The 22,238-nt window shown below is 57.2% G+C and overlaps 1 protein-coding gene across 1 annotated transcript in view; it reads left to right on the top strand.

Annotated features, from left to right (window-relative positions):
* Positions 1 to 2,888: 2,888 nt before the first annotated feature.
* PADI2 (peptidyl arginine deiminase 2) overlaps positions 2,889 to 22,238 on the top strand; it is a 48,032-nt gene continuing 28,682 nt past the window's right edge. The window contains exons 1-3 of the mRNA XM_012763099.3: positions 2,889 to 3,046; positions 15,061 to 15,244; positions 16,570 to 16,642. Of these exons, the coding sequence (XP_012618553.2) occupies positions 2,955 to 3,046; positions 15,061 to 15,244; positions 16,570 to 16,642 (349 nt within the window). The 5' untranslated portion in view covers positions 2,889 to 2,954. The remainder of the gene's footprint in view (positions 3,047 to 15,060; positions 15,245 to 16,569; positions 16,643 to 22,238) is intronic.

Genomic DNA, 22,238 nt, shown 5'->3' with positions numbered 1-22,238 from the left:
GGCTCAGGAAGGGTGTCACACATAACAGCTTCGTCCTGCCTCTGGGAGGCCCTGCAAGATCATACTCAAAAATACGCACAGTGATCTTCTCTGGTCCTAGGGTCACGGATGATTATATATATATATATATATATATATATATATATATATTTTTTTTTTTTTTTTTTCACAGTGACCAGCTATCACTTACGTGTTTCTTTTTAAATTCTTGCCTGTACGGCGCCCTTGGTGAGCTGCCGGTATCCCCAAGGCACAAGGCAGGCCAGCTGATGTCTGAGCGACCTCCCAGGTTCACCCAAGGGCTGGCTCAGAGAGACACCCGGCCCCCAGTAAAGGATCCTGCAGGAAACAGCTCAGAAGAGCCCTCCTAGCCCAGGCACTCTGTCCTCAGGCTCAGCCAGGGTGGGAGTTGGAGGGGTGGGTGGGGATCAGTGCCAGAAACTGGCCCCAGCCAAGTCTGCCCTTCCCTGGCATTCTCCAAAAGGCACGGGGAGATGCCCTGCGGCCCTTCCGGACCCCAGGGAGCTAGGGGAGCAGCCGGGATGCATGAGACCTCCGGCCCTGAATCCACCAACAGCTGTGACCACTTCAGCTATTTTAAACCCTTGGCCACCAGGAAACTGTCACATCTACCAGGCACCAGGCCCAAAATCGTGGGCTTGAGCCACGGCAAGAGCCCTCAGTGTGGGCGGCCAGGTCTGGGCTGGATTGTTTAAGGAGAAGGGGTTTGTTTCATTTCTTGAGACTTCGTGCTAGTGTTTTCTGTACACTGTCATCTGGTGTAACACCCTCCTTACGTTGTGCTGAGAGACCAGTTATTTCCCAGATGTGGATAACGGGGCTCTGAGTGGCAAGGTGAACGGTCTGAGGCTGCACAAAAGCAGAGGTGCTTCTAGAACCTGCACTTCCTCACCTGTGAAGCGCAGACCACAGCCCTCCTCTGCCCTGACCAGCTCTGCCCCTGCCTCCTCCCCTGGCCCTGCAAGTTCCTGGCTCAGCCGCTCTTAGGAGCTATGCGACCCAGGAAAAACTCTTCAGCCTCTCTGTGGCTGACTTTATTCATGTGTAAAGTGGCGGGTTTATTGGGAGGGTACAATGATCTGATTCTAAGACATGAAAAGTGCCGCTTGGAGCAGTGCCTGACCCACAGAAAGAACGTGGCAAGTGCCCGCTGTTATTCCTGCTCTCCTGGGAGTCCCGGCCTTTCTCCCGCTGCTGCCACTGCTCTGTAGTGACCTGCCTGGGCCTCAGTCCCTGGGGGGTGTCGTGTCCTCACCCCACTCTGTGGCCCCAGTTTCCAGTGGGTGAAATGAGGGGTGGCGCTCTCTGAGCCCCAGGGAGGGGGCAACCCTGGCGTATGCCCAGTATCTGCCGCACAGTAAGGGCTCAAAAGTAACTCTTGGCCGAGGGGTGCCCAGCACGAGCTCACCCCTGGGGACGCCTCGCAGTCGCTCCCAGCCACACCGTTTCCCGCCCACCCCCCCAACTCTGGCACGTGGCCACCAGTGAGCTGCCTCCTGATTGGAGGACGCTCTGAGTGGGGCTACCAGGAGCCAATCAGAAGTTCCCAGCCTCTCCTGGGTCTGTGCACTGCGCCTTTGGGGGGCAAAGTCCCTGGCTGGGGACTCCTGCCTCTCGCCTTCCCCACCCACATTCCTCCCAGATCCCCACTGCCCTGAAGCAGCTGGGCTCTTCACCACCTCCTAATTTGGACCGCCTGGGGAGAGGGCTGGACTCAGAGCTGCAGGTGTCAGCTCCGGGCACTTGTCAGGGCTCACTTTTTCCTGGGGCCCCCATCCCCCCATCAGGAGGCCCTACCTTCTTCCCAGACATGCATTTCCCCTCCTCGCCCTACCCCTTCCCTCACAGCCTCAGCCCATCCCCCTCCAGCTCCTGTCCCACCTACCAGGGACCACTTACATCAGACCAGCCCTTCTTGGGTCACAGGGGAAGGGCTGGTATGGTGGTGGGGGCTGGGATGGCGGTGGGGGCTGGTTCCTGCCGCCACTGATTGTCACCCGCACCTCAGCCCCCACAGGACACGGACTGACCTCTGCAGTGGCACCCCTGCACTGAGCAGCCCAGGCCAGAACCAGGGCCCCAATGCTTGCCCGTGCTCTCTCCCTGAACCTGCACATCCTGTCATTCAACAGGGGCCGCGAAGTCTCAGTCCCTAAGCACTGGTCAGATGCACCCTCTCCTCCCAGCCCTGTCTCAGAGCCGCAGGCAGGGCCTTGGTGGCTTCTCCCCATCCTCCTCCTCACCCACCAGGCAGAGGGGACAGCTAGAACCACCCATTTCTCTACTACGCCTGCGCGCTGAGGGTGTCATCCCAGGCCCCATCGCCCACCCCTCCCCATGCCTTGGTTGCCACTCTCGCCCCCATCGGGTGCTGGGTTCCCGCTCCCACCCCTCCCCGTTTCCCTAAGCGAGGTCGATGGATTGTTGAGGGGAGGAGGTTGCCGGGCTGCACCAGCTCCCTGGCCTTGCTCAGGTGGGCCTCCTCCTGCCCTCCGGTTTGCAAACGCCTGCTTTAAGAAGGCTCGGTCGCCCCGGCCTGGGGGCGCCTTCCCCGACCCCAGGCTGGGTTAGGACACACCCTCTGAGCTCTGTCGTCTGCATTTTCTGTCCCACGGTGCTGGGGCGTCGGCAGGGGAGACCGGCCCTGCGTGCTGGCGCCTGGCACCTCGCACCTGGGCACTCACTTAAGCTGTGTTCAATGAAAGAACCATTTCCCTGCCAACTTCCCCCAGACCACGGTGGGGGCGGGGAGGAGACGCGCTGGGGGCGGGGCCACGCCGGCGGCCGGCCCACTCCGAGCGGAGCCCCGCCCACGCCCCGCCCACCGGCGGCTGAATAAGGCGGCGCCCGCGGCCGCCGGCGGCTCAGGCTGCTGGAGGGCTCACCTGCGGCAGGTGCTCCCGGCCGACCTGGACGAAACGCCGGCGGGGAAGATGCTGCGCGAGCGGACCGTGCGGCTGCAGTACGGGAGCCGCGTCGAGGCGGTGTACGTGCTGGGCACCTCCATCTGGACCGACGTCTACAGGTGAGCCGGGCCACCGCGCAGGCCCGGGAACCCCTCGGTCCACAGATCGGCCCAGAAATCCTGACACCCTCCCCCGACTCGGGGACCGGCACAGCCTTCCTCCAGCCCGAGTCGGTCCTCATCCCGAGGGCCCCGCGCCCAGAAATTCTAAGAACCTCACCCAGAAACTTGACAACAACCTCCAGACCCTGTGCCCGCCTTTCAGAAACCCTGAGATCCCCCCGGACACCCTGACACAGCCTCAGCCCCCGCTCCCTCACTACTCCGTCCCGACCCCTCCCCGTCGCTGGCCACCACTCTCCCTACCACGCCCTCTCCAGTCCCTCTCTGAGGCAACCCCGGCACCCCTCAGCTTCCCCACCACCCTGGCCCCTTTCACTTCCCCACTTGCCCTCAGCACATCCCCCCCAGGCCCTCCCCACTCGACACCCACCCTGGCCCAGCCTGCACTCCCTCTTCCCACTGCCGGGGCTTCTGGAGCTCTGCTGGGGCCGGGCAGGGCCGGAGGGGAGCTGCCCTGGCGTGGGGCAGAACCCGGCCCTGGACTGTGGCTCAGGCTCCAATTTCGCTTGGTGGGGGCTGCTGGTGGTTGCCTGCCCCAGGCACTGGCCACGAGCTCTCTGTCCCCAAATGCCTTCCTCGGACTTCACCCTGGGATCAGAGAGACCATATTCCATCCAGCTGAGCACAGGGACTTGGGGTGCTGAGTGGGGTCTTTGTGGGAAGAGGGACCCTGATTCAGGATCCTGTTCCCACCCCCTTTTCTCTCTGCCCACGAACTTGGTGCAGCGCAGGATTCTGAGGCCACAGGACATGGGGTAGGACTGCTACTCCAGCCCCCAGGAAACAGCCAGGGCCATCATCCATGCCCCCAGCACCCCAGCACGTGGGACAGGGCCTTGGGAAGGTGTGGCAGGTGTGAATGAAGGGGCGGGGTGAGGCCGGGGGCTGGTGCTGGGGCTTTATCTGAGGCCCTCTGTTTGGAACATTTTAAATGCTCCGCATTACTAGGGCTGGCGGGGTCAGTGCTGGGAGGAGGGGCTTGCAGGAATCTGAGGTGGGACCTTATACTAAAACCCTGGTGGGTCCCCTAACTTCTCTCTGCCTCAAGTTGAGCTCACATGGAGGTGCCAACGTGGCTTATTGCTCTCAAATCATTCTGACACCTGCAGGGCCTGCCTGTGCCAGGCCCGTCCAAACCCCATCCCTCTGTCCCCCCACACACCCTCCCCAGCCCATCCTCTCCTTCACCTCCTGTGGCCCTGGCAGCCGTCCCACCTGCCCAGCCAGTCTCCTGCCACCTCCGCAGAGGCACTGGCCACGCTGGTGCCATCAAGCCCCAGGACCAGGGACCTTCTTGGCTCCCCTGCCTCTGGCCTGAGCCACTGCCTCGGCCTGGGCCTGGACCTCAGTCATCCTGCACATAAACCTCACAGTGGACAGTGTGGTCTCTGAGGGTCGTAACACTGCCGTGGAGGGTGGTCCAGACACCAGTGGCCTGGGAGAGCTCCCTCCCTTCCCCCCAGCTCTGAACTGGGCACCACCAGGGAGTGGGCTGGGAGCCAGGGTGCTCAGGTCTCTAAGCCTCAGCTGTCACCATACCCGCCTGTTTGTTTGCTGGGGCACTTTTGGTGCACCCTGAAAGGCTGTCGTGGTGCCTTCTGTGGGGAACGGGGAGCAAAGGAGGGGTCCTGCTCAGGCCCCCTGCCCTCGCTCTGTCCTGGCACGGAAAGGCTGGGCCAGGTTGGGGCAGTGAGTGGGGCAGGTGCAGACTCACCCTTCCTCTAGCAGGGGGCAGATGTCCCCTTCGTCCTTCCTTAAGACACCAGCTACAGCCGTAACGACCCACACCCCCCACCTGCACTTAAGATTCCACAACCTCCAAGAGGGACAGAGCAGCCTGTCTCCAGTGTGAGCTCCGAGAAAGCCACATTTGTCATTTTAAATAGTCTAGTAGTCCACACTTTTTAAAAAGTTGAAATAAATAGGAACAATAAATTTTAATAATGTATTTTATTTAACCCAACATAGCCAAAATATTATCATTTCAATATGTAATCAATATAAAAATTATTAATGAGGTGATTTACATTCTTTCTTTCATGCTAAGTCTTTGCCATCCAGCGTGTATTTTACACTTCAGCACAGCTCAGCGTCGATCAACTGCATTTCAGTTGCTCGTTAGCCACACGTGCTGGTGGCCACTGGACTGGACAGCACAGGTCGAGGGCAGAGTTTTGCAGCTCGACACTATCACATTTCAGGCCAGATATGTCTTTGTCATGGGGAACTGTCCTGTGTAATGTAGGATGTTTAGTGGCCCCTCTCCCCTAGATGCCAGTAGCAAGCCCCAAATTGTGACAACCCAAAATGTCTCGAGACAGTGCCAGCAGTCCTCTGGCAGGGGGGCAAAGTTGCCCTTAGTTGAGGCTCGCTGGTCTAGTGGAAGGAAACCTCTTCCAGCACTAAGGAGCCTGGGCTGTCACTGCTATTATTACTCCTAGTATCTGTGTAATAAGAGCGACTGTCAGTATTGATAAGTGAGCACTTGGTAATCGAACACATCATCTCATTTCATTCACACCATAGACCTTGGATGTGGTTCTTAGAACATCCCATTTCGTAGATGAGGAAGGTGAGGCTCAGAGAGATGAGGCCGTTGGCCCAAGGTTGCACAGGACTCAGGGACAGGTCTGTCTGTCATAGAACTCATGCTCTTATCCTCCGCTCCCTCCTGTGTGACCCTAAAACCAGCAGGTTGAGCTACACGACCCCCCCGGCCTGTGTCCTTTCCACCCTCCACCCTGGCCACAGGCCCACTGCCCCAGGAGGCTTCGCCCAGTCCCTGTGGCCCTCTACTTCCCACTGAGCCCTTCTCCCCAGCCTAGACACAAATCCGGGCTCAAGACCCCAAGTGACACCTCCAGGGCCTCTGAGCAGACCCCAAGGAACAAGGCCTGGAGGACGCTGGGCCCGGGTAGTCAGGGAGCGGAGTCCCCACCTCAGTCCTTCTGAGCCACAGAGGTGAGCAGACAGGCCTCAGCACCCACCCAGGGCGCTGGGCTCCCTGTCCCAAGATGCACATGCAGCCTCTTCCCCTCCAGCCACACAGCAGGGGCCTGGCTGCCCCAGCCTCACAGACCTCTTGATCCTGGCAGGGACTGCTCCGCTGGTACTAGCTCCCCCTCCTCCCCCGCAGGACCGCCTGCAGCTCTTAGGGACTGAGAAGCCCTCAGGGCAGTGAGAAGAGACAGGATTTGAAGTAACCCAGACTAAGTTCCTGTCCAGGGCTGTGTGACCTTGAGCAAATCGCTTTACCTCTCTGAGTCACCGTTGACCCAAATGAGGGGCAATCAGAGAACATAAGGAAGGACCCGTACTCAGTAGAAATTGTACACGGGGTCACCGTGATGAACAGCCAACCACTTTGCTGTGCCACAACGGGTCATCCAGGCCGCCACGGGAAGGGGGCACCCACTTTCTCCCAGCAAAGCTGGTCCCCTAGGGGATGGATCCCTCGACCCGGCCACGTTCCGACTGCTCGTCTCCAGCAAGCTATGAGTAGATGCACAGAAAGAAGGAAGTAGGATTTTTTTCTAGACATTGTACCTTGTGATTGCTGTTTAAGATATCTGCCGTTTCCTTCTGCTATTCCCAAATATATTCACCTTAGGTCTGGCCCAGGTACACCTGGCCCACGCCACCTCCCCCAGTGGTCCCTTTAGCTGGCAGCTGCTTTTTCACGGGGGCTGGCCTGGGTCCCCGAGTGATTTGGGCTTGAAGTTGGAGAGAAGGCGCAAAGGGAATAACGTCCCCAGGTTGGTTTCACTCCGGCCACCCACCTCTCCCGGGTTGTGCTTCCCATGCACTGGAGCCATGGGCGCTCCTGGAGTCCGGAAGGATCGAGCGAGGGCGGCCTCTGCCCGACCCTCCCACTGACCCAGAAAGCGGACCTTGGAGATGGCTTCTCCCGTCCCTACGTGGTTTATGCATCTTTCTAAGGGAGTGAGGGCTCTGGGCAGGGCCGTTGTTGCCTTCTCCTCCCAGGTGGACAGAGGCCAGATCCTGGGGTCTGCAGGAGCCTCAGGACAAAGAGATGATGTCACCAGTTGTCTCTTGCCCCTGCAGAGCAGTGTCCTGGTTACCTCTGGCCTGGCGATGAGCCCACGAGGTGGCAGGTGGTAGGTGGGGGCCAACTCCTGCCCTTTCCCCAGGATTCCCCGAGGCAGAGGCTGACCAGCCATCTTCCCTGGCAGGGCCTGGCCCGTCGCTCTCTGGCGGAAATGAGAAGGGGGTAGCAGGGCGCGGGCGCCTAGTCTCCAGCGCGGGCTCACTCCCAGACTCTCTCTGTCTCTTGGTTGGTGCGAGCGCTGGGGGCGTAGGACTAAGTCCAGGAGGGTCTGAGTCCAGTTTGCAGGGACGCAGTGGGCCCCCTCCCCACAGCGTGCCAGGCCCCGCCTCCCTGACCCCTTCCTCGCGATCTCACTGCGCACACTCCGCCATTAGCCTTGACCGCGCCAAGCTCATTCCCTCCTCAGGGACTTTGCAGTTAGTTGCTCTTCCCGCTGCCTGGACCGCTCACCCCCAGACCTCCGTAAGCCTGACTTTCATCAGTCAAGTCTCGGCTCAAACGTCACCTCCTCCGAGCAGCTTTCCGTGACTGCCCCATGTCATGGTGCCCTACCTGGGCCCTGGGCACTGTCTATCTTAGTATATATTTTTTTCTTTGCATATCTTATTATTTACCTAATATGACTAGCGAATGCTTATTGAAAACTTTTTATGTAGCCGGCAGTCTTCTCAACACTTTGCATCCTCATCTCGCATGTGTGTAATAATTTGTATGTGCTTAAAGCTCACGACAACTCTCTGGTACTCTTATTAAGTACTATTATTGCCCTCCTTTCCCGAGTGGGGGACTGCAGTGAGGAATGTGTGTCCAGGCTGGCACAGCCGGTAGACAGTGGGTGTAGAGCCCAGGCCCCTGACCGCTCGGCCGGGCTGCCTTCCCGGAACTGGTGTCAGGACGTGCCTCCTCCTTGCTCGCTGGCCTCCCTCGAGCCAACGAAGGGCTCCGTGGTTGAGTGGATGGATGGATGGACGTGGCCCGGGATGCAGGTGGACGGGCCTGTGTCGGGGCTGAGCTCCCCACCCCCAACCCCGAGGGACGGGCACTGCTGGATGGGGCCATGGAAAGTCAAGGGCACTCGGCCAAGCTTGGCTGGAGCAGTGCTTGCTCCCGAGAGAATGACAGTTGGGGGAATTCAAGCCGGGTCAGGTGGCCCCATAAATTAGAACAACACCCAGAGCCCTCAGCCCTAAACAGGAGGCCTGGCCAGGAGCTGCTGCAGGGCTCCGGTTTCAGGCTAGTTCCCTGGGGGTTGGGGGTTCTAAGGAGGACCTGGTCCACAGGCCCCTGCGTGGCTGGGGTCCCTGAGGGTCTTCCCCCATTGGCCGCAGGGCCCATCATGCTGGCCAGACACACCTGTTCAGCTCTGGGGGAGGCCAAGTTCCCAGCAGCTCTCTCCTGCCCAGCCGCGCCAGACCTGCGCCCAGGGGCTTCGACAGGCCCAGCGCTGCTTATCTTGGTTGTTCGGCCACGAGCCCAGGACAGGAGGCCAGCCTTTCGTGTCCCCTCCCTGGGTCTCTGATTCCCACCGGTGAAATAAGTAGGGGGCCCCAGAGGTCCCTAAGGGCCTCTCACTTGGTCCTCTCCTAACCCAGGCCTGACCCTCCACTCCACCTGCCGCCAGGTACCCCTACTTGGAGGACCTTAGGGAAGACTCCAGCCTGTGGGTTCTATGCCAGGGCTGGAACAGCCAGGCCCAGATCTCAGAGAGCTTGGTTTCACCTCTGGCATTACTGTCCCTGAGACTCAGAGTGAGTACTTGGCTTTTGAGGGCCTCAGTGTGCTCATCTGTAAAATGGGATGGCACTGGTACAGGCCTCAGGGTTATCAAAAGGATGAACTGAGAGCAGGTAGCAAAGGGGTTGGCACAGTGCCTGGCACATCATAAGTACTCAGTTCCCTGGAGGTCTAGCGGTCAGAAAATAATAATAGATACTCCACGAGTAGTTATGAATTAGCATTGGGTTTATTATAATATTTTTAAAACAAATAATAATGAGACATGGTCCCTGCCCTCAAAGAGTTCGTAACACTCAAGGGAGAGAAACACTGAACAACATTTATTAGTTGTTGTTTGAGGCACCAGCAGGGGGTGGGAGAGATGTATTCTGGCTGATGAGAGCAGGGAAGACTTCCTGGAGGAGGTGACAACTGAGCTGGGTCTTGAATGATGGACAGGCCTTCGGAGACAGACCAAGGGCATGCCACGCAGGGCAGAGGTAGCTGGCAGGAGAGCTGGGGCACACAGAGGCAGAAAGGGTGGAGCTTCAGTGGCCTGGGAGGGTGAGGCTAGAGGGTCAGTGAGCTCAGACTGGGCTTTGACTGCTGCCCAGGCGCTGGACTTCCTTCTGTAGGTTGTGAGGAGTCATCGGTGGTTTCTGAGGAGGGTGGTAACCATAGATTAGGTTGCTTCTTCCCTAAGGAAAGGCCCAGGGCAGCTGGAGGCTCCAGGCGCAGAAGGAGGCTGGCTGAAGACAGATGTCAGGGTTTGCCTCGGCCGATCCCTGCCCAGGGCAGCTGCCCACCCTCCGGGCTCCGGCCACCACCATGCCGAGCACCAGGTGTGAAGTCTGGACTGAGGTCTTCCCAGCCGGGTCCCTCCTGCTCGCCAGGGGCTCGCACGCCAGGCTGGCACCTCGACTCCCCCCTCGGCTCCCATAAAGACCCGCAGGCAGGATGTCACACCCGGGCTGCCAGGAGCTGGGGTCACTCTGGGATGAGCCCTGGCTGGTGTTAATGGGGCCCAGGCAGGTGGACAAGATGAGACAGCCAGATGCCGGCGAATAGCGGGCACTTCATGCCCTCAAGTCTGGGGCGGAGTGAGCCACCCCAGCCCTGCAGGGCCAAGCCTGTGACCCTCCCCACTGACTGAGCCAAGACCAGAGAAGCTGGGTGACTTTCCAGAGGCCACACAGCATTTGTGGGGCGGGGAAGATGCCCCTTGCTTGATACCAACCGAGTGGCCACTTCTCTCCATTTCCAAGGCCACCATTTGGTCCCAAGGCACCATTGTCACTCGCCTGGGCAGATGCAGTCACCTCCTCACTGGTTCCCTTTCAGTGAAAGCAACTTCCTCTATTGCTCTCCTGAAATCCATCCCCCACCCCTGCACCCTGGGTGACCCTGAACCCCAGGTGATGGGTCCACAGCGCAAAAGTGACCCTGCCACCCCTGCTTAGAAACCGTCAGTGACTTCCCTCTACTCTCAGGAGAAAGGCCAGCTCCTCCACACGATCTAGAACTTCTCCTCCCAACACTCTCCTGCCTCCTGCTCACAAACTCCAGCCACACCCCCTCCTCCCGGTTTCTCGAACATGCTGGGCTGGCTTCCACCTCGGGCCATCACCCAGGCTGCCCTTGTTGCTTGGAAAGCTCTGCTCCTCTTCCTCTCCTCCCTTCGTCCAATTCGGTGGCTCTCAGACTGTGGTCCCTGGACCAGCAGCGTCAGCATCACCTGGGAGCTTATTAGAAATGCAGTTTCCCAGGCCCCACCCCAGACCTGACAAATCAGAGGCTCAGGGGTCGGGCCCATCGGCCTGCATTTTAACAGGCGCTGTAGGTGATGCTGACTACGCTCAAGTTTAAGACGTACGCCCTGGTTTAATTAATTCTTGTCTGTCCTTTGGAGTGCAAAGTTTAGGCCTTGGCTTAAATGCCAGTTCCTTGGGGAATCCCTCTTAGAACCCCAGACTGGGACCTCACGGCACCCCACGCTTCTCCTCGGTAGGAATTATCACAGCTGTAATCACACAATTAACCCTGTAACCCATTGAAAGTCTTTTTTTTCCACCAGAATACAAACTCCATGTGCCCAGGGAACAGGTTATCTTTGCCACCAATCTACCCCCAGCACCTAGGACTGTGCCAGCACATAGTGAGTGTCCAGTGATCACCTGTTGAGTGAATGAGTGACCGTGGACACCAGCCCCGTTCTTCCAGCCCTCCCACAGCAGACATTTATACTCACTGCCTGCCCTGCCAGGCCAGGTGCTGAGACAAAAAACAGAAAGGAAGGCGATACGATCCCTACCTTCGAGGAGCTAACTGCCACGGGGACAATAACCATGAGGACAAATTGGTTGGGTGGGGTCTGCAAGGAGAGGTGGACCCTTGCCAGGCAGAGCAGTCGGGGAAAGTCTTGCAAGTGGAAGGAACAGCAGATGCAAAAATGCCCCGAGAGAGGGGGCCATGCGGGAGTCCAGGGGCTGGAAGGAGGCACAGAAAATGGGGCCGGGGAGTCAAGCTGCATGTGGTGGCCGAGTGCCACTGGGTGAGCACCAGGCTCAAGCGCTTGGGTTTTATTGTGTGGGTAAGCACTGAGGAGCCGCTGAATCTTTTCAGACAAGCAAGCGACCTAATTTCTAGTTTTTTACAAAAAAAAAAAAAAATCGCTCTGGTAATACAGCTTGGAAAGCCAAGAAGGGTGGGTCCATTCATTCACTTATTCCCAGGGATACATTGGGCATGACCACGTCCTGCGTTCTGGGACACGGTGGGGGCAGAGCAGCCGTGGTTCGGGGACTGGCAACCCCCCGGACATATCAGGCTCTGTCCACCCACTCCCACTCCCTTTCCTCAGCACTGCCCCCGGGCCCTCCCCGCAGCCTCCAGGGACAATCGGGGTGCCTGCAGCCCCTGGCTCTCTCAGGTTTCTGCAGGGGAGTTCTAAGAGGTTCTTCCTGGGGAGGAAAGCAGCCAACAGGATCCACAGGGGGACAATGGGCACCTTTGTTGCTTCTGCCAGGGCCGCTCCAAGAATAGCTATTTGCTGGGCTCAGAGCAGGGCCGGGCTGGGCGGTGGGAGGCGTGGGGCCCCGGAGCTGTGCTGCGGGCCTGGTGTTAACCCTCTGGGGCCTCTGGGGCCTGCTCAGGTTTCTCGTTGGCCGGGAGGATGAAGGCTGTCCCATCCTCTCATTAACACTGGTGCGACTGAGAGAGGGAAAGTCCCTGGCCCAAGGCCACCAGCAAGTTGATGGGCAAAGCTGGAACTCGCACTAGAGGAATGTTCCCAGACCCCAGTCCACGATTTCCCAGACTCCCACCCACCATTGTCACCACAACCACCTTCCACCTGTGGCACTGTCAACATTTTTCCTTAAACCAACTCACGTTCTTCATAATAATTATTTCAAACAGTGATTTTATAGCATTGCCATAAATGGTAAGGCTCATCACTGCCATAAAAAGATACTGCACCTAGCACTCTGGGAGGCCGAGGCGGGCGGATCGCTCAAGGTCAGGAGTTCGAAACCAGCCTGAGCAAGACCGAGACCCCGTCTCTACTATAAATAGAAATTAATTGGCCAACTAAAAACATATGTATAAAAAATGAGCCGGGCATGGTGGTGCATGCCTGTAGTCCCAGCTACTTGGGAGGCTGAGGCAGGAGGATTACTTGAGCCCAGGAGTTTGAGGTTGCTGTGAGCTAGGCTGACACCACGGCACTCTAGCCCAGGCAACAGAGTGAGACTCTGTCTCAAAAAAAAAAAAAAAGGTACTGCATTTGACAAACACACACATCTTTTCAACTGTTCCCCCAGGTGCCACCTACAGCCCCCAAGGTGCTACCCACACCTCCCTTCGAGCACGGCTGGCCTTCCCTCCTGCTCGGCTCTGCCCCCTTGCCGGGCGTGCGTGACGGGCCATCCCTGTGCCAGGCTCTGAAGGAGGGGGACAGGAGAGGCTGGGCCTGCCCTCAGGGGGCCCCCAACCCAGAGGAGGGCAGGCCCCACGTGGCAACATCATGCTGCACAACGTGGCCCAGCCCTGTGGGGGATGGGAAACGAGAGCTGTGGGGCAGGAGGGTGGCAGCCCTCCTGTGTCTTAGGGGTGGGCAGATGGACCCCAGAGGGCCAGGGAACGTGCTCAAGACCCTGTCAGCAAGTCAGTGACAAAACGGGACTCCCAGCCAGCTCTCTGCACATGCACTCCCCATCTAGGGCTTTTGCCCCGACTCTGTGCCTCTCCTAATGACAGATGTGGACAGAGGACAGCAGGCCACAGCCACACTGTGAGCCAGTGTCCAGCCTCACATCAGCCCATTGTCCCCATGACCAGCTGAGGCATTTAGAAGGAGGCAGAGGGACAAGAAATGGAATGGGCTTCTGGATTGAGCTCCCCTGCCAGTGTGGGGCACGGGCTGCAGACCCCTGCCCACTCTCTCCTGCCACTGCCCAAGACCAGTAGCCCTGGGGGTTGGTGGCCTGGGTCAGCAAGATGTTGCCTGGTAGCCGCGACAGACTCACAATCACAGCCTTGGCCACCCCAGGCCTCTAACCACTGGACGCACTAGTAAATGTCTAGACCAGTGGTTCTCAAAGTGTGGCCCCAGGACCAAGAGCATCAGCAGTTCCTGGAAACGGGTTAGAAATGCAAATTCCTGGGCCCCACTCCAGACACGCCGACCCTGACACTCTGAGGTGGGGCCTGGCATTCTGTGTTTGACCAGCCATCCAGGTGCTGCTGCTGTACTTTGGGGGCCACTGTCCTGAACCTCCCATTCGATCCTGGCCACCGTTTACATCTTCAGCTGCCCTGGCCGCGCCTCGGTGGTGCCAGCCGGACTCTGCGGGGATGGGCTCCACAAACCTGCAGCCTTAGAAGAGAAACCCCCTGAAGACTGTAAAGCCCCCTCCTGGCTCTGATGCACGGCCATCACTGAGAACTCCTGGGACCCGGGCCCCAGAAATAGCAGCTGTGCCTTTGAGACATGCTTATTCCTACGTCTTAGTCACAAATCCCATGCGAATCCCACCTAAATCCCTATGAGCCCTCTTGGGACTTTAGGGACCTTCAGACCGGGGGCTGGATGTAAAAACACCACCAGCGCTCAGCACCTTCCTGCGCTGGTCTCCCCGTCTTCTCCCTGTCACCTCTCCTTAAGCCAGCGTCTTAGTCTGCTCGGGCTGCCACAGCAAAACACCGAGGACAGGGTGGCTTAAGAACAGATTTATTTTCTGGAGGCTGGAGGTCTGAGATCAGTGTGGCAGTGTGGTCAGGTCCCGGTGGGTGTCCTCTTCCTGGCTTGCAGATGGCCACCTTGTCACTGTGTCCTCGCGTGGCCTTTCCTTGGAGTGTGTGTGTAGAAAGAGACCCCTCTCTCTTTCTCTTCTTAAGAGGAGAAATAAATAATCCTATCGAATTAGAACCCCTCCCTTCTGACCTCTTTTAACCTTCATTACCTCCTAAAAGCCCCGTCTCCAAATAACACCACTCTGGGGGTTAGGGTTCAACATAAGAATTGGGGTGGGGGTCGGGGGACACAGACATTTAGTCCATAGCAGCCAGATCAAAGCAGATCGGTCTTCTGCCCGGAAGTCTTGATGACTTTTCAAGAATCCCCAAAATATTTCCCTTTCAATGGAAAACCACCCCTGAGCCCCAAGGAATGGCTCTCAGAGCATGGGGGATTCTAGGCGAAGAGAGCCGTGGCAGGAGGGAGGGGATCTTTGTAACAGAGACACACCACCCTGCCCGTGAACGCCGGGTTGGGGCTCCACCCCGTGAGAAGGCAGCACTTCACGCGGCAACCCGGACAGGGCGGCAGGGTTCCAGGCCCAGCGCTGCCTTTGGGGCAAACTCCTTTCTCTGTCTGGGCCTCAGCCGTCCCCCCTCCCGGGACCCCGTGGCTCCCGCAGCTGCCGCCCATGAGAGGCACCAAGAAGCTTGTTGAGAATTCACATCCCCGGGAGACGGGCCCGGGGGACCTGTGTGTTCAGCAGGTGCCCTCTTTGCTACCAGGTGGCTGCAGGGCAGCTGGTTCCCTGGGGTCCCCCAGACCAGGTGACCTGTGGGGGCCCTTGCCTCTCCAGGAGTCTCCTCCCAAAGCCCTTGTCCCACCTGCCCCAGGCCCCCTCCCCCTGACCCTCTCTCCTCCCTCCCCCAGCGCGGCCCCGGCCGAGGCCCAGACCTTCAGCCTGAAGCACACGGAGCGCGTGCGCGTGGAGGTGGTGCGGGACGGGGAGGCCGAGGAAGTGGCCACCAATGGCAAACAGCGCTGGCGCCTCTCGCCCACCACCACGCTGCGGCTCACCATGAGCCAGGCGAGCACCGAGGCCAGCAGCGACAAGGTACCACGGCCGGCGGAGTCCACCTTTGAGGCCACAGGGGCCGGGGCCAAACTGGGGTGGAGGCGGCCTAGACCAGCCCCGTCCAGTAGAAACCTAACGCACACCGTGGGTCAATTTCAGTATTTTTCTTTCTAGCAGCCACATTAAAGACGCAAAAAGAAACAGGTGAAATTAATTTTCATAATATGTATTACTTAACCCCATATATCAAAATATCACCTTTTGACATGTCATCAACATACAAATATTACTAAGATAGCTGGTATTCTTTTTCCATACCAAATCTGAATCCGGTGTGTGTTTTACGCCTGAAGCACATCTCAGCTCAGACGAGCCACATTTCCAGCGCTCGGTGGCCAGGTGGGCTGGTGGCTGCTGTGCTGTACAGCATGGTGCTGGACCATGGGGTGATGGCTTCACAGAGGGGGCGGTTGTAGCCCACTGAGCAGTGGAAAGTTCCGAGGCTCAGAACCACAGAATCACTCTGGGAGGCCGAGGCAGGCAGATTGCTCGAGGTCAGGAGTTCAAAACCAGCCTGAGCAAGAGCGAGACCCTGTCTCTACTATAAATAGAAAGAAATTAATTGGCCAACTAATGTATATAGAAAAAAAATCAGCTGGGCATGGTGGTGCATGCCTGTAGTCCCAGCTGCTCGGGAGGCTGATGCAGGAGGATCGCTTGAGCCCCAGAGTTTGAGGTTGCTGTGAGCTAGGCTGACGCCACAGCACCCACTCCAGCCTGGGCAACAAAGCGAGACTCTGTCTCAAAAAAAAATAAAAAAGAACCACAGAATCATTGGAAGTCGCAGTCACAGGCGCCCTTGGTCTCGCTGTCTGTGAAGTGGGATGGCGAGCTCTGCGTGGGGGGATCCGCCCACGTGGTGACGCCGAGACTGGCACTGTCTCCTCGCTGGGTCCTCTAGCTATGAACTTCACCCGATGCCCCATCGCAGCGATGGCACTGGGCATGGATTGTCCAGAGAGAACACCCTCAGCCCTGCTCCCCGAGAGCTCGGCAGGAGCTAGACACACAACGTGGCAGATGTGGGGGCCTTGCAGAATGTCCACGGGGACACGGGAAGCCACGTGGCATCCCGGCTGCACCCTGAGCGTCCCCCCGTCTAGTTGGATTATCTGGGAGAAGCCGCCCACCAACCCAGGAGTGCTTCCTGGGGGAGAGGGTGCCGATCTTTGGGGAGAGCTAGCTTGACAATCTTTGGGGAGGGCTGTGAGCCATGAAGCCGGGGGGCGTGGTTATTTCAGGTTTTCCTGCTTATAATCTGTGACCTCTGCCCTTCTCTCTACCCGCTGTGCCCCTCCCACAAGGTCACGGTCAACTACTATGAGGAGGAGGGGAGCTTTCCCATCGACCAGGCTGGGCTCTTCCTCACGGCCATCGGTGAGTCAGTGTGGCTGCCGTTCTGGCGCCTTCTCCCCCAGGGCCTGGCACCGCCGCCCTTCTCCCTGGCACTTACGCCGCACCTGGAGCTTCTCCTGTGGGTGCCCTGGCCCTTCTGCGCTGGGCTGGGGGGCTTCTCCCGGGAAGAGGTGTGCCCTGATCCGCCAGCAACTCACTGCCACGGCAGGGGCCCCTCCCTGGTCTCTGTGGGCCACGAAAGAGCAAAAGGAAACTCCACCTGCCCTGTCTCTGCCGCTGACCTTGGCAGTCACAGCTGCCCCCATGCCCTCCGCAGATCTGGCCCTGACCGAGGGCACAAAGAGGCAGCCCTGGGTCCTTGACTCACCTAGTCCAAGCCCTTCATTTGACCCACGAGGGCCTGAGGCCCAGAGAGATGAGGGAACTCATTCAAAGTGACACAGCGACTCGGTGGCAGGTTGAGTCCAGAACCCAGGACTATTACCCACTGGGCCACACTTCCCTGCCTGGCGCCAGGCCTACGTGCTGGGGTGGCGGAGCCCAGCCTGGCTCAACAGGGCCCAGGAGGGTGATCCTCTGAACCTTCGGGCACGAGACCCTCCTGCAGATGAGGCATGACTTTTATCTTATTTCATTAGTTTTTAATCATAGAATGTTTAAGCCAGGAGGACATTTCAGAGGGTCATTTTGTTCTCCCGGCCTTGGTTTAGCATCGACAGATTGCCACATGGCAGACGAAGGGAACTGCCAGTTAGTGAGAGTCAACTATATGCTGGGTGCTTTAAAAATAACGATGACGTCTCCTGTTTATCGCACGCCTACTCTGTGTCTAGGGCCGTGCTGGGTGCTTTGATGGCGGGGAATGATAAATACCTGGCATCTATTGAGCGCCTACAGTGTGCCAGGCTCCAATATTCAACATTTCACCTCCATAATTTCCATCTATTCTTACAACAATTCCAAGGATAGACACTATTTTTTATAATCTATTTTTTAAATTTATTTTTAAATTTCAGAATATTATGGGGGTACAAATATTTTGCTTACATATATTGCCTTCACACTGCCCAAGCCAGAGCTGCAAGCGTGCCCATCCCCCATACAGTGCACTCCACACCCATTAGCTATGAGTTTACCCACCCCCTCCACCCCCTCCCACCTGCCTGGCATGCCATGATTTTTACTTCCCTGTGAGCATCTATCTATGTGTTGATTGGTTGGTACCAATTTGATAGCGAGTACATGTGGTGCTTGTTTTCCCATTCTTGTGGTACTTTACTTCGAAGAGTGGGCTCTAGCTCCATCTAGAATAATACAAGAGACGTTAATTCACCATTGTTTTTTTATGGCTGAGTAGTACTGCATGGTATACATATACCACATTTTATTAATCCACTCATGTATTGATGAGCATTTGTGTTGTTTCCACATCTTTGCAATTGTGAATTGTGCTGCTATAAACATTCGCGTGCAGGCATCTTTATTATAATAGAATGACTTTTTAATTTAATAGAATGACTTTTTTTCCTTTGAGTAGAGACCCGATAGTGGGATTGGTGGATCAAATGGGGAGGTCTACTTTTGAGTTCTTTGAGGTTATCTCCATATTACTTTCCACAGAGGTTGTACTAGTTTGCAGTCCCACCAACTGTGTATGTGTGTTCCTATCTCTCCCCATCCACGCCAACATTTGTTATTTTGATAAAAGCCATTCTCACTGGAGTTAAGCGATATCTCATTGTGGTTTTGATTTGCATTTCCCTGGTGATTAGAGACATTGAGCAATTTTTTATATGTTCATTGTCCATTATTCTGCCTTCTTTTGAAAAGTTTCTGTTTATGTCCTTTGCACACTTTTTAATGGGGTTGTTTGATTTTTTTCTTATTGATTTTCCTAAGTTCTATATAGATTCCAGTTATCAGCCCTTTATTGGATGTGTAGCATGCGAATATTTTCTCCCATTCTGTATCTCTCTAAGGATAGTTTCTTTAGCTGTGCAGAAGCTTTTAAATTTGATCAGGTACCATTTATTTATTTTTGTTGCTGCTGTGATTGCTTTAGGTGCTGGGAAAATTAGACACTATTATTATTCCCATTTTACAGGTGAGAAAACTAAGGCTCAGAAAAGGTAAAACAAAAAAAAACTTGCCTGAGACCATACCCCCGATTGTGGTTGGTGAGAAGCCAAGTCATTTCAGTTATCTCGCCTTCTCAGGGGGTCTTGAAACCTCCCCCAAAAACAATGCCCTCCCAAACCCACCTCTCCTTCCCCAGCCCTGTGCTCTTAGCTGCTGAAATAGGCTCAACAGCCGGGCTCTTTGCTTCTCAGCTAATTCCCAAGTGGGCGTGGTTGCCGGTCACCCTGTCCCTCTTTCTGCACCAAGTGGGTACCCAGTCCTGGGGGGGGGACCCCTTTGGAAGCCCCGGGGGCCTTGGGAGATGGTAACCAAAGACTCCGGGGTTGTGCTGAGCCCTGGCACGTGTGTGAACCGCACAGGCACACGTAGCCCCCAGGCTGTCTCAGATGACTGTCCCTGGGGAAACCTAATCCCACAGAGATACTGACACCTGAGGACGCAGGCAGGATGGGCAGGCGCCGGAGAGGGAGGTGATCCTACAGGGCCGACTGTGCCACCACCAAGACTTCCCCCAGAGCAAGACGGACTTGGGGCAGGTGGCAAAATAAGGGCAGTCTCAGGAGGCCGGACTGGAATTCTCCTCCGCAGCGGACTGCAAAGCTGTGCGCAGAGGTGGCAGCAGGGCTGAGTCTCAGCAGGTGCTAAACATGCCCATGACCAGTGACCACGCTCAGGCCTCTGAGCTACTGGGGGCTGTGCTTTCACTTACCAAGCCTTTAACTCCCGCAAGTCCCAGATATTTAGCTTCCATGAGCCAGTAAATGTCCTTTCTTCTCCCCCCCCCGCCTCCCCCGCCAAAAAATGAGAAGACTAACAATGTTGATGCTTGGCAAAAAAATAATAATAATTAATAAAACAATTTGCCATCAACTATCAACATCATTTTAACACCTAAAAAATATATGACATCATCTCAGAGTAAAAGACAGTCATTGACATTGCAAAAAGAGAGCTTTATGACAAACTCACCCCATTGAACTTATGTTTCCTGTCCCACCGGGACACCTGGTGAAAATGCATTTTCTCTGGGAACCGCTGTTCAGCCTGTCCTTACGGGTCACAGGAGCCCCCGAGCCCCACATCCGGAGCCACGAGTCAGGGGCAGCAACCCGGAGGCAGGGACACCCTGAATGTCCTGAGACGGCGGGACTGCCCCACCCCCTGCCAGACAAACCCGAATCCGTCTTACCTTAGTCCATCCCGAGCCCGTACTGAGCAGGAAGAACCCTGGTGTCAGAGTGGGCAGAAACAAATCTAAGTTCTGGCTTGGCCCCTCTCCCACCACGTGTGACCTTGGGCAAGTCACATCATCCCCCTGAGCCTCTGTTTCCTCATCTGCAGAATGGGTTGTACAGAGCGCACTTGCATGGCGCTTGCAAAGATCCGGCGGGACCGGGCGCAGAGGGCTGGCACAGACTGGGTGCTGTGTCCGTGTCCCTTCTTCTCCCTTCCTCTTGGGTAGCCACATTTTCTCTCTGCCTGGGTGAAGCTGAAGAAACCTACTGTCCCTCAGTCTTCCTCCTGGGATCTGGGGACAAACCCATAGTGCCCTCGACCAAAACCAGGCTCTGGGTCTTGGCCCCAGACCTGCCAAGGCTTTGCTGTGTGACCTCAACAAGAAGCCACCCTCTCTGGGCCTCAGATTTTCCAAGCTATAAAATGAGGGTCTGAAGGTCCCCGAAGACCTTCAAGACTCCGGTTTGGGCTGGTTTATTTGCACAGCCTTCCCTGTTCAAGGGCAAAGCGGGAGGGGACGTGTGGGGGCAGGAGGAACAGTCCCACCCTGGTTGCCATGGCCCTGGCCGTGGGAGCGGCGGGCACGCAGGCCCCGAGAACTTTAGCATCAACCTGAGGAGCTCAATTCCGTGCTCCCTCCCCTCGGCCCGGGACACTGGCCCTGGCTGGCTGTGGGGGAGGGAGTCCTCCCTGCCACCGCGCCCAAGCTGCTTGGTAAGGTAAGAAGGCCAGGCACCCTGCCACCGTCCATGGGCCGGCGGCCCGCCAACATGCTTGTGCCTCTGGGTCACAGCTAAGGCCTCAGGGTCTTGAGGCTCAGAGCAGACCGCCTTGAACCCGGCCCTGGTGACATTTCCCATTAAGAGCCACCTGACCCCTTGGGGCTATTCTCGGCAGCTGAGGTAGGATGCAGAGCCTCCGGGAAATGTCGCCTGGCGCCCAGAGGCCCTGAAGCAGAGGTCCTCTCCCTCCTCCCCGTTGGGAGAAGGCAGTGCTCTGGGTTGCGGCAGCCTGTCCTGCTCCCTGCTAGCCCCGCCCCACTGGAGTCCAGCTAGACGGGACACTGGGGCAAGTCTCGCAGGGGAGAGGTCCCGGGGGCTTGTAGAGGGGAGGGGCGAGGAGATCATTTCGGTTGATTATGGGGACGGGTCATAGGTCACAAGAGAGAAATTCTGAAGCACTGTGAGGGGTTGGGGGTGGGTAACAAGAAAGCCCAGTTATGAAATGCCCGAATTTCATAACAGGAAGGCGACGAAACCTCTCTGAATGTAATCAGCAGGACGTAGCAGTGAGCATATGGCTTATCATTAGGGAGGCTGCCCGGGCCACCGAGGAGAAGGGCTGGACGGGGGCCTGCTGCTTTTCTGAGAAGCAGTTCGCTACTATCTCACTTGATATTTGTTTACACTATGTACAAATATTACATCAATAACATTTTTAAATTTAAGAAATTCGTAAGGAAATAAAGCAGTCTAAAGTGCTTCACATTCCTCTCCTGTGACCCACGGCTTTAACGGACATGCCACCCTGCAACGTGGCGTCACCTGGCAGCCCAGAGACGAAGGCCCCAGGGCTGCCCGGGTGGATGTGGCCACCTCCTCTGGGAACGACCTTCAGGGGGGCAGGCCTTGGGTCTTCGAAGGCAGCTTGGCCTGGGTGAGTGATGGGAACCGCAAAGAGCAGAGATCTGGAGTCAGGGGCCCTGCGCTCCCTGGGGACCGTGGTGGCACTTCCCTGCTGGGTGCCTGGGGGGTAGGGGAGAGAACTGCTTCCCTGGGGTGACTGAGAGGAGACAAGATGCTCTGCAGCTGCAGAGTGGATGCACAGGGGGGAGAGATTGTTCCTGAGAAAGGGACACAGTGGCTCTGCGAGGGCGCTGGGTCAGCAGCGGGTTCCCAGGGAGGAGCCGCAAGAAGCCGCACGCGCTGAAAGGCAGTATTCACCGGGGTGGGACGGGCTGGGTCCGGGAGCCAAAACCAATGTTGTCCCTGCAGCCGCTTTGACAGCAGCTGGAGGTACCGCCTTCCCTCCTTCCTCCCGAATCCTCACCCTGCACCAGCCTCCCAGGATGCCAGCCCCATTTCCCAACAGGTGGCTTCCCGGAGCCTGGGTGTGCTCACCTGTGAAAGGCAGGCGACACGGCTCATCTCACGTGACCGGAGGCTCCGTGAGAGCAGGCGCTGTGCCTCTGTTCCCCGGCGCCTGGTACGGTGCCCAGGACAGAGTGGCTGCTCAAACGTGA

This window comes from Microcebus murinus, chromosome 2, assembly GCF_040939455.1.
Source record: "Microcebus murinus isolate Inina chromosome 2, M.murinus_Inina_mat1.0, whole genome shotgun sequence".
In the NCBI taxonomy this organism is placed as follows: Eukaryota; Metazoa; Chordata; class Mammalia; order Primates; family Cheirogaleidae; genus Microcebus; species Microcebus murinus.
The sequence above is the reverse complement of the archived record's forward strand: the minus strand, read 5'-3'. Positions and strand labels throughout refer to the sequence as shown.